Raw genomic sequence first — 11472 nt, forward strand, 5'->3', positions numbered from 1 at the left:
GTGCAATTAGACCTAATATCTGCCAATATGTTCCCAGTTGTAGAGAAATTAGGTTCTTCACTTCGTATCTCCACTCTCATTGCGTCTCCCTCAAGTATGATAGTATCCAACCCCATTTCTCTAGCCATTTCAATTGCTCTCCAAGAAGCCAGTGTCTCTACCACGTGTGCATCATTTGTATGGTTCACCCTTGTTGCAGTAGCTCCTAGCACCATCCCGTAATGGTTTCTGTCAACCTCTCTTACTCCCTCTAGACCAACTAGTGATTATAGTGCTCCATCGAAATTGATCTTACTTGTCCCCTCGATGGAGGCTCCCTCTTTTCTACAACATTCTCAGTTCTTGGCAACAAGGTCTCATTGGCAAGCTTGAATTCTTGGAAGTAACTGCTTGCAAACTGCACCTCTGACTCTGCCATTCGACTAACACCTTCTTTGATTGACATATTCCTGTTATGCCATACAACCCGGCTTAGGACCAAACCAAATTCCCAGTCTTGTGTATCAGTCTTGTTTGTAATCTCTTCCAGATACCCATGATCCTCTAGCCCTCGTGCGTCTGTCCATCTTGTAGAAACACCTGCACATCTCCATATCTCATTCACTTGTTCAAGATACAAACACCTTCTTTGATTAACACCTCCTTTGAGTCTGCCATTCGACTAACACCTTCTTTGATTGACATATTCCTGTTATGCCATACAACACAGCTTAGGACCAAACCAAATTCCCAATCTTGTGTATCAGTCTTGTTGGTAATCTCCTCAAGAAACCCGTGATCCTCTAGCCCTCGTGCGTCTGTCCATCTTGAAGAAACACCCGCATATCTCCATATCTCATTCACTTGTTCACACTCTCATATTTCATGAGCAACAGTTTCATCTTGCTATCCGTATCGTGGGCACCCACTTTGAATATCTATTCCTCACTTCCTCAGGACATAGTATACAGGTAAAAACACGTTATTTAGTTTCCACCCAAAGATTTTGGTTTTGTTTGGGAGTTTCGCACGCCACAACTTCCCCCAAAACCCTCTAGCTCGTTCTTGCTGCCCATCTTCCTCGTGGCTTATATCCCTAGTCACTTACCCGTCTCTAGAGAGTAGCCTATGGTATGCACTTCGAACAGAGAACTTACCGTCTTTTTCCAAGCTCCAAATTAAAACATCTGTATGGTCTTGTTTACTCAACAGTATCATGCATAGAAGTTTTGCAATATCAACCAAGAATTGAGAAAAAAAAATTAATTCCTCGTTTCAATCTTTGCTTTGGTTGTCAATCAAAACCTCAACTGTCGCTTCCCTACTCAGTTGACTTTGACCGTTTCTCTCTGCAGTGAGTATTCCGTTATCAGGCATCCAACTATCATGCCATAAATTTATGCATCTCCCATTGCCCACCCTCCATATCAACCCCAGATTCAATACGACCCTCGTGCTTCATATGCTTCGCCAAGTTATTGAAGGATTTCGGCCAAGATGTGCTCATAGGAAGTTCCCATCTAGAAAATATTTATCACTGAACACCCTGTATAACAAGGATTCTCTGTTTTGGATCAATCTCCATCCTTGCTTGGCTAGTAATGCTTGATTGAAAAACTCTAAGTGTCTAAAGCCCATTCCACCTTTCTTTTTGCTCTTACACATTATATCCCACCTAAGCCAGTGGATACCTTTTCGGTTCTGTTTGGAACTCTACCAGTATGCACATATCATGCTGTTTATCTCCTGACAAAAGCTTCTTGGAAAGAGAAAGCAACTCATGCTATGCCAGTATTGCTTGTAGAACCGCTTTTATAAAAACCTCTGCAACTCCATGAAACAATTTTTTACCTGATTCTGCCAATGATATACTTGAAAGCTGTCTTTTTGTTCCTCCCCACCATGATGGGTAGCCCTAGATATTTTTCGGGGTCAAGAGTTTCATTTACTTCTAGTATTTGTCTCACCCCTTATCACCCATCCTCGCCAACATTTTTGCTAAAGTAAATCAGAGATTTCTCCATATTAATCACCTAGCCTGAACCTTCCTCATACCTCCTTAGAACGTGCCTCACTGCTCCGTATTCAAATTGGTTTGCTCTTAAGAAAAGCAAACTTTCGTCTGCGAAAAACAGATGATTAATTCTCGGCCCGTTTTCGCTAGCACTTACGCCACCTATGATGTTCTCCCTTTGTTTTTGGCGTAATAGTGCTGAAAAGCCTTCTGAGCGTAGAAGAATTAAGAATGGCGATAAAGGGTCTCCTTGGCACAGTCCTCGCTCTGGCCAAAAAGTATCTGTGACATCCCCATTCACAACAACAGAGTGAAAAACAGATGTGATACATCGCACAATAATTGAAACCCACCGATGATGGAATCCGAACTTCAACATCATAGCCTTCAGAAAACCCTATTCTACACTGTCATGCGCTTTACTCGTGTCGAGTTTAAGGGCCACCAATGATTCCCTCCATTTCCTTTTCATCCTAATTTTATGAAACAGCTCATAGGCTATCAGGTTATTATCTGTGATCAACCTTGCAGGTACAAATGCACTTTGATTCTGGCTTATGCAGTGTAGTCGTACGCCTTTTCAAGCAATTGGCTAACACTTTTGCTATAATCTTATATATGACATTGCATAGGCTTATAGGTCTGAAGCTACTAATCTTCCTAGGGTTTTTGACTTTTGGAATAGGGACAATATTGGTCTTATTAACATCCTCGATGATGGTGTTCCCGTTCAAAAAAGATAAACAGTAAAAAACCACCTCACCTCCTACAATACCCCATAATTTTTGGAAGAAAAATGCTGGCATGCCGTCAGGGCCCGGGGCCTTTGTCGGGTGCATCTGTGTAATAGCTTCGGGGACCTCTTATGCTTTAAAATCTGCTAACAAAGCATTGTTCATGTCCAGAGTAACCTTTGTTTCAATAGCATCCAAGATAACTCTAAAATGAATGGGATTTTGTGATTGAAAGAGGTTCTGAAAGTATCTTTAAGCCATCTGTTTCATTAGTTCCTCATCCTCCGTCCACTTCCCATCTTCCTCTTCTAGCCCACTGATAAAATTCTTCCTTCTCCTAGATGATGCTTAGTCATGAAAGTAGGCTGTATTCTTGTCTCCTTGTAGCCAGTTGACTCTTGCTCTCTCCGTGACCAATAAGCTTCCTCCCTTTCCAACATTTCATTAAGTTCACGTTTAACCAGCTCCGCCCTTTGCATGCTTCCATCGTTAGGGTCCATGCTTTTCAGTTCAATGAGCTCGTCTCTTAGCACCTTTATTCTATTTTGTAGACTTCCAAATTTCGTAGAGGCCCATGTTCTCATTCCAATACCCGTATGTCTTATCTTAGCATGAATCCCGTAGTGTGGCTTTTCTTCCCACCCTTGTTTTATCACTTTCCTAGTCTCCTCATCTTTGACCCAGGCCACTTCAAAGAAAGACCTTGCACTTCTTCCTCTATTTTTCCTTTGCACCCTACAACCATCAGTTTTAACAAGTATAGGATTATGGTCAGATGTTGATGTTACCAGATTGGTCACCGTACAGAGAGGAACGATCTCCATCCAGTCTTTATTTCCCAGTCCTCTATGCAGTCGCTTTCTGATCACTGCATTGGTGCCCTTGCCTTTTTCCCATGTAAACCACAAGCCTCTACACCCCAAATCTTCCAAACCCGTTCTTTCCATGGCTAGCCTAAAGTTTTCTATCGGTCTAGCCGCTTTGGGATTTCCACCCCACTTCTCAGTATCAAATAAAATCTCATTGAAGTCACCGAGACAGAGCCAAGGTTCGTCCGATTGGTCTCCCAGTCTTTCCAACAATCTCCATGTCCTATATCTTTCTGTTGTTTTGGGCTCCCTAGAGAAACCCGTAATCCTCCAGTTTTGACCTGGCTGTCCCAAGAGCTCTATGTCAATATGATTCTTAGAAAAAGATTGGAGGTTAAGTTGAACTCCATCCTTCCACATCATTCCAAGACCTCCGCTTTTACCTGTCGCGTCCACTCCAAACACATCCCTTATTTTGCATCTTTGCCTTATTCTGTCTAATGCATTCCCTTAAACCAGTGTCTCACTTAGGAATACAATATCGGGATCTTCCTGCTTCACCAAATTGTGAAGGGCTCAAATTGCCCATGGGTTCCCAAGCCCACGGCAGTTCCATGCTAATGTTTTCATTGTTCCCGGCGGGACTGGAAACCAATCTCTGTTTGGATGTCATTTTGGCTAAGAACGGGCCCTACACTTCAAGTCATCTTATGCTACGTCTCACTCTCCACGACTCTTTCTTGTGAAATATTCACAAAACTCCTCTTCTCGCCTGTTATTTTTTCTTCGCCTTGCATGGTTTGGTTTTGTTTACGTGTCATCCTCTTCCATCGGGCTTTGGCCAATGCAAAGATTTAATAGTTGCCTCATCCTTTGTAGACCCATTCCCTCCCTTCACATGCGAACCTTTATCCGCTGTATCGCCCTGGAGATCAATTATTGTAATGCCTGTCACAGTGCCTTCCCCATTCCTTTTAAAATGGCCCCCTTCCTATTCTTTAGTCATTCTCATCTTGCCACTCCCTGTCAATCCATCAGTTGTGGGCCCATAGATTTCATTTTGATGTGAAGTAACACCTACACTAAGTGGAGGCCCACTTAATTTGTAACTCGGTTCTTGTGTGGGCGTCCTTAGGGTGCTTCCCAAGTTCGCGTGCTCATGCACGGTACTGTCAAAATATTTCATGCACGACCTTCCCGCATCAGATTTTAAATTCAAATTGCCAGATTTTTCTTCCCTTGATATTTTTCCATCCATAAAGAAATCCCCGTATTATCCTCCTGATAATTAGTTTCCTCCCCGCTTATGTCACTTCCTTTCTGTCTTACCTTTTCCAAGTCGGCCCTACATTGCGTTGACCTACTTTCTTCCCCCACCTTCGGTCGGCTCCTTGCCGGTATGCATTCGGTTCTGACTTTTGTGAACCTCCCTTTCAATGGAGACACCCGTAACCGTTCCCCATACTCCAGCATTATTTCGTTCCCCTCTCTTGTGCAATCTTATTCTATATGGCCAATTAGTCCACACTTACAGCAAAAATTGGGTAATCTTTCGTATCCCAATCTTCCCACCACATCTTGGCTGTCTTTCCCCCTAAGGATGATTGCTCTCCTTAATGGTTTACTAATGTCTATGGGGACTCTTACCCGCAAGAAACTTGCACAGCCTCCATCCTCCTAACCTGCGTCCACTTCGAAAAGCTCTCCAATCTTCTCCACAATGCACATCGCCATTTCTTTAGATCTCATTCCAAGAGGTAACCCATAGACTCTGACCCAAAACATAGCCCTATGAAACTGGTACTCGCTTGGACGCAGGCTCGCTTTATACTCATCCATTAAAATTAGGTTTTTGTCATCCAAGGGGAACCCTCTAGGACGCTTCTCTTATGTGCTGGCGTAGAAAACTTGAACAAAAACAGGTTATTCTCAAGCTGCATAATTCCAACCTACTTTGTCGTTATCCAAACCACTTTCAATGTGCTGATCATAGCATCCTTATTGAAAGATCTAAATGTCAACAACTTCCCCACCATCCATTTCTCTTTATTAGCAGTCGTCTCGTCCAATATACTCACATCCGGTTGGACTCTGTCTAGTTCTTCCTCCGTAAAGGATTGATACTTCCACATGTTGTCCAAATCATCTGCCATCTAGTGGAACGCTCCTTGATCTTACTCACAAACTATCCCGTACACTCACTACTGCTAGACTGGTATCCCAAAGACTTGAATCAGTGGGCTTGGGAAGAACTCTTGAAATCTCAAGATTTAACTCCCCCTAGAGCAGGAGACTATTTTCAAATTCATTTTTTTTAACTAATTAAGTTAGTAGGTTGTCATTATTTCTTAGTCATTATATATGGAAATAAAAGGAAGGATTCTTAAACTTTACACTACATACGAAAAAAAAAAAAAAAAAGAGATAAAATTATAAATAAAATTCTCTTTGTATGAAACTCAAAACTCTTCAAAAAAAAAAAAAACAAATAAGCATTTAAGATTAAAATTGTAATTATTTTAAGGAATTGCTAATGTTATGAAAGTCACAAAACATTATTCTTTGTGCTTCAAATATAATGTGTATATTAAATGTAAAATAAAATTTAATATTAATAATATAAACAGTATAATCTTCTATCTCTATATATAAAATGTAAAATCCAAAAAAATTATATTAATAATATAAACAAGTATAATCTTCTATCTATCTATATCGATACATATAAAATGTGAAATCCAAAAAGATTAAAAGCGAGGACTTGAACATCACTTATAATTTATTAAATTAAGAATTTTAACTTTTTTTTGTTATCAATATCAATTATTTTGTTATTAGTTAATCTTATTTTTTTCTTATTAGAGTTCTGTTAAATTTATACAAAGAGTGTCATTAATTGTAAAAATTTCTTCTTTGATATACCAAGTTCTTAATTTGAAAAAGAAACACTCTTTAAATAAAATATATATATATATGTATGTATCAATCATTGAGTATCTTAAAGTGTTCTTTATCCTAAGTTTTTGTTACTCATATTTTGATGATTAAGAATACTTATTTTCAACCCACTAGAACAATTGTTTATAAGGTTATAATTTTTTTCAATTTATAATAATTTAATTTATTTAAATTAAAGTATCAAACTCAAAAAAAATAAATAAATTCATGACCCCAAAAAAATAGCGTTTTTATTTTATTTTATTGTGTTTGTAGAGAGATCCAAGAAATGGTATAAAGGAAATTGAGGAGGAAAAAAAAAAGAAACACAAGTTAATTTAGCTTCAAAAGACCAAATCCATTAATTCAAAACCAACAAATATCCTAAAGAAAACAGAACTCCTGAATAACTAGAAATCAACAAATTAAAGAACTTAATCCAAATCCTTAATTCCTAAAACAAATGAAATAATTTAGCTACTCTTTATCTACCTAGCGTAGCTGACATTCACTTCAATTGTTTCGGATGATGTTCCGAGCACAATTTTGTGCAACCCAGATGGCAAAAGCGTGTAGCCTTTGTTGTCCACAATTCTCAAGCTCTTGCAAGCATCAAGAATAAACTTAACCTTCTCACTCTTTTTTGCAGCAACGAAAACTCTTTCAAATCCAACCACTTGTTTAAAATGGGTTCCGACAATACCCTCTGGAGGCTTTGAGTAGACCATGACAACTTCACTACCATCTCTGTCGCCCAAGTTCTGCACTTCAACCTCGACAGATATTTCACTGTCACAAGTTATATCATCAACTAGAACAGCAGGACATGATTTCTCAAAAGATTTCTTTGTGTAGTTCAAGTTGCGACAGTGCTGGAGCCTATCCAGTTTAATAGTGATGGGTACTTCTTTCGATGTCGTCAACTTGTAGTTGAATTTTGTGTAGCTTAGACCATATCCAAAAGGATATACCATTGAACCATTGTAGAACTTGTATGTTCTTCCAGGGTAGTGTAAGCTTTCAACAGGACGTAATGGCATAGAATCCATGGGCAGCTTATCCACATAATCATTACGATGCCATGTAAGGGGTAATCTTCCTCCTGATTAAATCAAAAAATATAAATATTAAAATGCTTGAAGTTATTTTGTGTATGTGAAAATCAAGCATTAAAATGACAGCTGCTTACCAGGATTATATTTTCCAAAGATAACATCCGCAATGGCACGACCACCTTCCTGACCAGGATGTCCAACCCACAAGATTCCTTTGATTTTCTTATTAATGTAGTCCAATTTGGGGTCCGACCTAAGAAATTGTGAGATATCAACACCACCAGCAGACATGATTACAAGAATTACAGGACCTTTGGAGGCTACTGCAACTTGGGTGATCAACTCATTTTGGTAACCAGGAAGAAGGAGTTCCTCTCTATCCAAGCCCTCATTCTCAATTTTTAAATTTGTACCCATCACAAGTATAGTTGCATCTGCTCGTTTAGCAGCTTGCGTGGCTGGAAATATTAACTTATCAGTAGGGCATTTTACTCCTTCACAACCCTGTTGGTATTTTACTTGTGCAAAGGCAGACAAGCCCTTAAGTGGAGAAACATATCGGCAAGGGGTACCTACGATAATGGAAGAAAGCAATATATTGAGTAAAAGCCTGCTGTTTAATAAAATGGCGATCAAAAAGTGTAAATGTTTTATTTATTTTGTTACAACCTTCATAATTTCCGATCATATCTCTCGTAGCATTGGCAAGTGGACCGATTATGGCTATGTTCTTATATTGATCAATTTTCCATGGCAAATTTGACTCAATATTCTTGAGAAGTACAACTCCTTCCCTAGCTGCTTGTGCTGCCAATTCGATGTGTTCTTCAGAACAAATATCCTTCTTTCCAAGTGACATCAAAGATGGAATTCCATCAAAGAATCCAAGCCTCATTAGTACCACATAGAGGTACTTTAGAGATGTATCAATTTCTGCCTCCCTCACTTTTCCTAGCCTCACTGATTTTTCAAGATAGACAGGATAGTAATCTCCACAGTCCAGATCTAAACCTGTAACATGCATGAAAAAAAATCTTCTTCAATCTGTGTACAAATCAAAGACGATCACTCCTAAAAATTCATTTAGCAAATATATATTTATATATAGCAACTAGCCTGCTTTTAGTGAATGTGCCACGGCATCTTCAGCTGTATCATTGAGCCATTTGTGACGCTCAACCATCTCCAGAATAGAATCACAATCTGAAACAATATATCTGGAAAAGAGGATATATATAGAAAATTAAAATAAATAAAATCTATTTAAAAATTTTTCATAACAAAAGATAATTTTTTGAGATATACCCGTTAAATTTCCACTGTTCTCTAATTATTTCTTTTAGAAGAATGGGATCAGCGCAAGTTGGAATGCCATTAACACGATTATAAGAGCACATTACACTGCTCACATCACCATCTTTAACACACATTTCAAATGGACGAAGAAAAGTTTCCACCATATCTTGCTCGGTGACCTATAATTCATTAAAAATAATAAAAAAAAGTTAAACCATTATTAAATTTAAAATTATATCTTTAAGTTGCTTTAGAGTATGATGCTGAAATTACCTTTGCATCGAATGTAAATCGACTCACACCCTTCCAGTTATCAATATCATAAGCAGCGTAATGTTTGCAACAAGCAGAAACCTTGAGAGGTCTGGAGCCAGTGTCATTTGTATGTTCTTGTCCTTCAAGATCTTGCAAACCTCTTACAAAGTTAGAGGCAAATGTTCCCACCACAAAAGGATCTTCACCAGGCGTCTCGGTGATCCTTCCCCATCTAGGGTCCCTTACGGGATTTATGACAGGACTCCAATAGGTTAATCCAGCATTCCCCAAATTGTACATTGCCCTTGCTTCTGTTGAAACAGCCTGTTGATAACAAACAACAGAGTAACCATTTTATTAAACGGTGAAAAGATACTGCAAAAAGTTGAGCTTAATTATGAGTTATACTAAATTTCTACCTTTCCAATGGTTTTCCAAAGCGATTGGTTAAAGGCTGCAGTTGTATGAATAACGGTGGGAAAACTTGTTGCACCAGGAACAAGTTCATTAAAATACGTGCCATGTCCAACATATGAGACACCATGTAAAGCTTCAGACCACCAATGATATCTAGGCAACCCTATTCTGATTACACCAGTTGCCTTATCTCCCATTTGGTGAGCCTTCTCTGATAATGTCATCCTATCTACCAAATCTTTGGCTCTAACTTCATAAGAAAGAGTTGTATCACAATATGCAAAATCAACCATATCCAAACCCATCAATGCGAATCTTTTAGGATCACAAACATAAGCAAATTTATTTGGCACACGATCAGGAAAAAAATCAGCAGAACAAATAGTTAAAAAGAAAATAAAAACCAGGGAAAAAATATTAAGAACATTGATAAAGCTTTTTTCACCCATTGTTTGTAATGTGAAGAAAGTATGTAAAGCTGAAGAAAATGTGTAAAAAAAATGATAATAGGTGACCCTATTTATACAAAAATACGTCAGTCAGATCATTAGTTTAATAAATAACTTATTCTTCCTATATTTTTTCGATAAGCACTATCACATAAAATTAGATAGAGATAATATTTTAATATTATTTTTATTGAAATTAAAAAAAAAAAAGATATATACTATACAAGTTGATCATTATCAAAATAAAATTTCTGTAATCCTATATATGCTCCTGTGATAATTTTGACTGTTATTAGCATTTTTTGCGAAAATAAGAAATCAAAAGATACTAAAATGGCTTTTACAAGCATTCATGTTCTAGCATATTGTTAATGTAATCCTATCTTACAATTACAATTACGCTACAGCACTATTACGATATGATTATTATAAAATTTTATTAACCTATATAAATGTTCCGTACAAAAGGGTGTGAAGGAGACTTTGGCCGTGAAGTTATCACGGAATATACGTCTAAGCTTAAATATATATCATTTTTTTAATCTTAATTTTTTTTTTTATTGGAATGGTACTAAAAATATTGTTTTACGAAATTTCAATTTTATGTATAAAACATGTCCCATATGACAATGTTGGCCTTGGCTGACTATGGATATTTATTTTAAGTTAATATTAGTTGATTTACTAAGCTAATGAAACAAGAGAAAGAGCAGGCACACAATTTTCTTGTTGCATGTGGTGTATGATCAGAGAGATTAATTTCTGTTCTGCAACTTGATGTTTGAAGAAAGAAATTTGTTATTGTTATTGTCATCAATGTGTCAACACCACAGTATTGACATTTAGTTCTTATATATTTTCTCTATATCAAAGTGTATTCAAAGTTGTTAAAAATAAATCTCCTAATTAATACAAATAATAATTTATTAATTAATATTATTATTAATTATTTACTAAGTAATATTTCTTATATTTATATTTTAATTAAATTAATAATTTTATCGCTAATTTTTTATCTTCAATTTATTGAATTCGATTTTTTTTTTTTGGTTAGAATCATGTTAAAACACGACCTCGAGAGTTTCATTCTAAATTAGATGAAGATTGATAAGAGCTAATTAAATACGTATGTAGCTGTTAAATATTTATTTAAAAATAAAGAAAATAATTATTCATAACATTCATTCATACATTATATTATGGATTTCTTTTCTATATTCAAGAAAATAGGTCATATATCAACTTATAAACTTAACTTAATATTTGAGATTATTATCAATACAAGACATATAAATAATCAGTCAACAATTCTCCACGGATTAGATTCAAATAAAATCTAATAATCAGTCAATAATAGGATTAAGTTCAATAAAATCTAAGAATATCCTGATATCACCCATCACTCCAGCTCTTTCACCTCGTTTTTTTTGGCCAGAGATCTTTCACCCTCCTGTATTACCAAGCTTTTGTTACTTTTCACCCACCAACTATTGATGGAAGACTTATTTTGCTGGTTAATTAGACAAT

General features: G+C 36.8%; 2 protein-coding genes across 2 annotated transcripts; both read right to left on the reverse strand.

Annotated features, from left to right (window-relative positions):
- Positions 1 to 1482: 1482 nt before the first annotated feature.
- Positions 1483 to 4209, reverse strand: LOC149515053 (uncharacterized). The gene is made up of 6 exons (XM_089742972.1): positions 4074 to 4209; positions 3045 to 3979; positions 2529 to 2853; positions 2035 to 2275; positions 1831 to 1894; positions 1483 to 1692 (listed from the first exon to the last, which is right to left on the reverse strand). Exons 1-6 carry the CDS (start codon positions 4207 to 4209, stop codon positions 1483 to 1485), a joined length of 1911 nt encoding a protein of 636 aa, XP_089599098.1.
- Positions 4210 to 6951: 2742 nt separating this feature from the next.
- Positions 6952 to 9848, reverse strand: LOC111295379 (putative beta-D-xylosidase 5). The gene is made up of 7 exons (XM_022888837.2): positions 9499 to 9848; positions 9098 to 9403; positions 8834 to 9003; positions 8645 to 8745; positions 8198 to 8539; positions 7663 to 8100; positions 6952 to 7575 (listed from the first exon to the last, which is right to left on the reverse strand). The coding sequence occupies exons 1-7, from the start codon at positions 9799 to 9801 to the stop codon at positions 6962 to 6964; spliced, it is 2274 nt and encodes a 757-aa protein (XP_022744572.2). The 5' UTR covers positions 9802 to 9848; the 3' UTR covers positions 6952 to 6961.
- Between the last annotated feature and the right edge of the window lie 1624 nt (positions 9849 to 11472).

The sequence above is a fragment of the Durio zibethinus genome, chromosome 14 (genome assembly GCF_047325235.1).
Source record: "Durio zibethinus cultivar Kanyao isolate XHJ-2024 chromosome 14, ASM4732523v1, whole genome shotgun sequence".
In the NCBI taxonomy this organism is placed as follows: Eukaryota; Viridiplantae; Streptophyta; class Magnoliopsida; order Malvales; family Malvaceae; genus Durio; species Durio zibethinus.

Bases quoted from the DNA above. Each gene is read 5' to 3' on its own strand.
- LOC149515053 (XM_089742972.1), bottom strand. From the start codon at position 4,209: ATGACATCCAAACAGAGATTGGTTTCCAGTCCCGCCGGGAACAATGAA. The intron at 3,980-4,073 runs GTATTCCTAAGT...TGGACGCGACAG, and splicing joins AGCAGGAAGATCCCGATATT to GTAAAAGCGGAGGTCTTGGA. The intron at 1,693-1,830 runs GTAAAAAATTGT...GCATACTGGTAG, and splicing joins TATATCATTGGCAGAATCAG to AGTTCCAAACAGAACCGAAA.
- LOC111295379 (XM_022888837.2), bottom strand. From the start codon at position 9,801: ATGGGTTTGGATATGGTTGATTTTGCATATTGTGATACAACTCTTTCT. The intron at 8,540-8,644 runs GCTAGTTGCTAT...TGCATGTTACAG, and splicing joins GGCACATTCACTAAAAGCAG to GTTTAGATCTGGACTGTGGA. The intron at 8,101-8,197 runs GTTGTAACAAAA...CCATTATCGTAG, and splicing joins TATGATCGGAAATTATGAAG to GTACCCCTTGCCGATATGTT.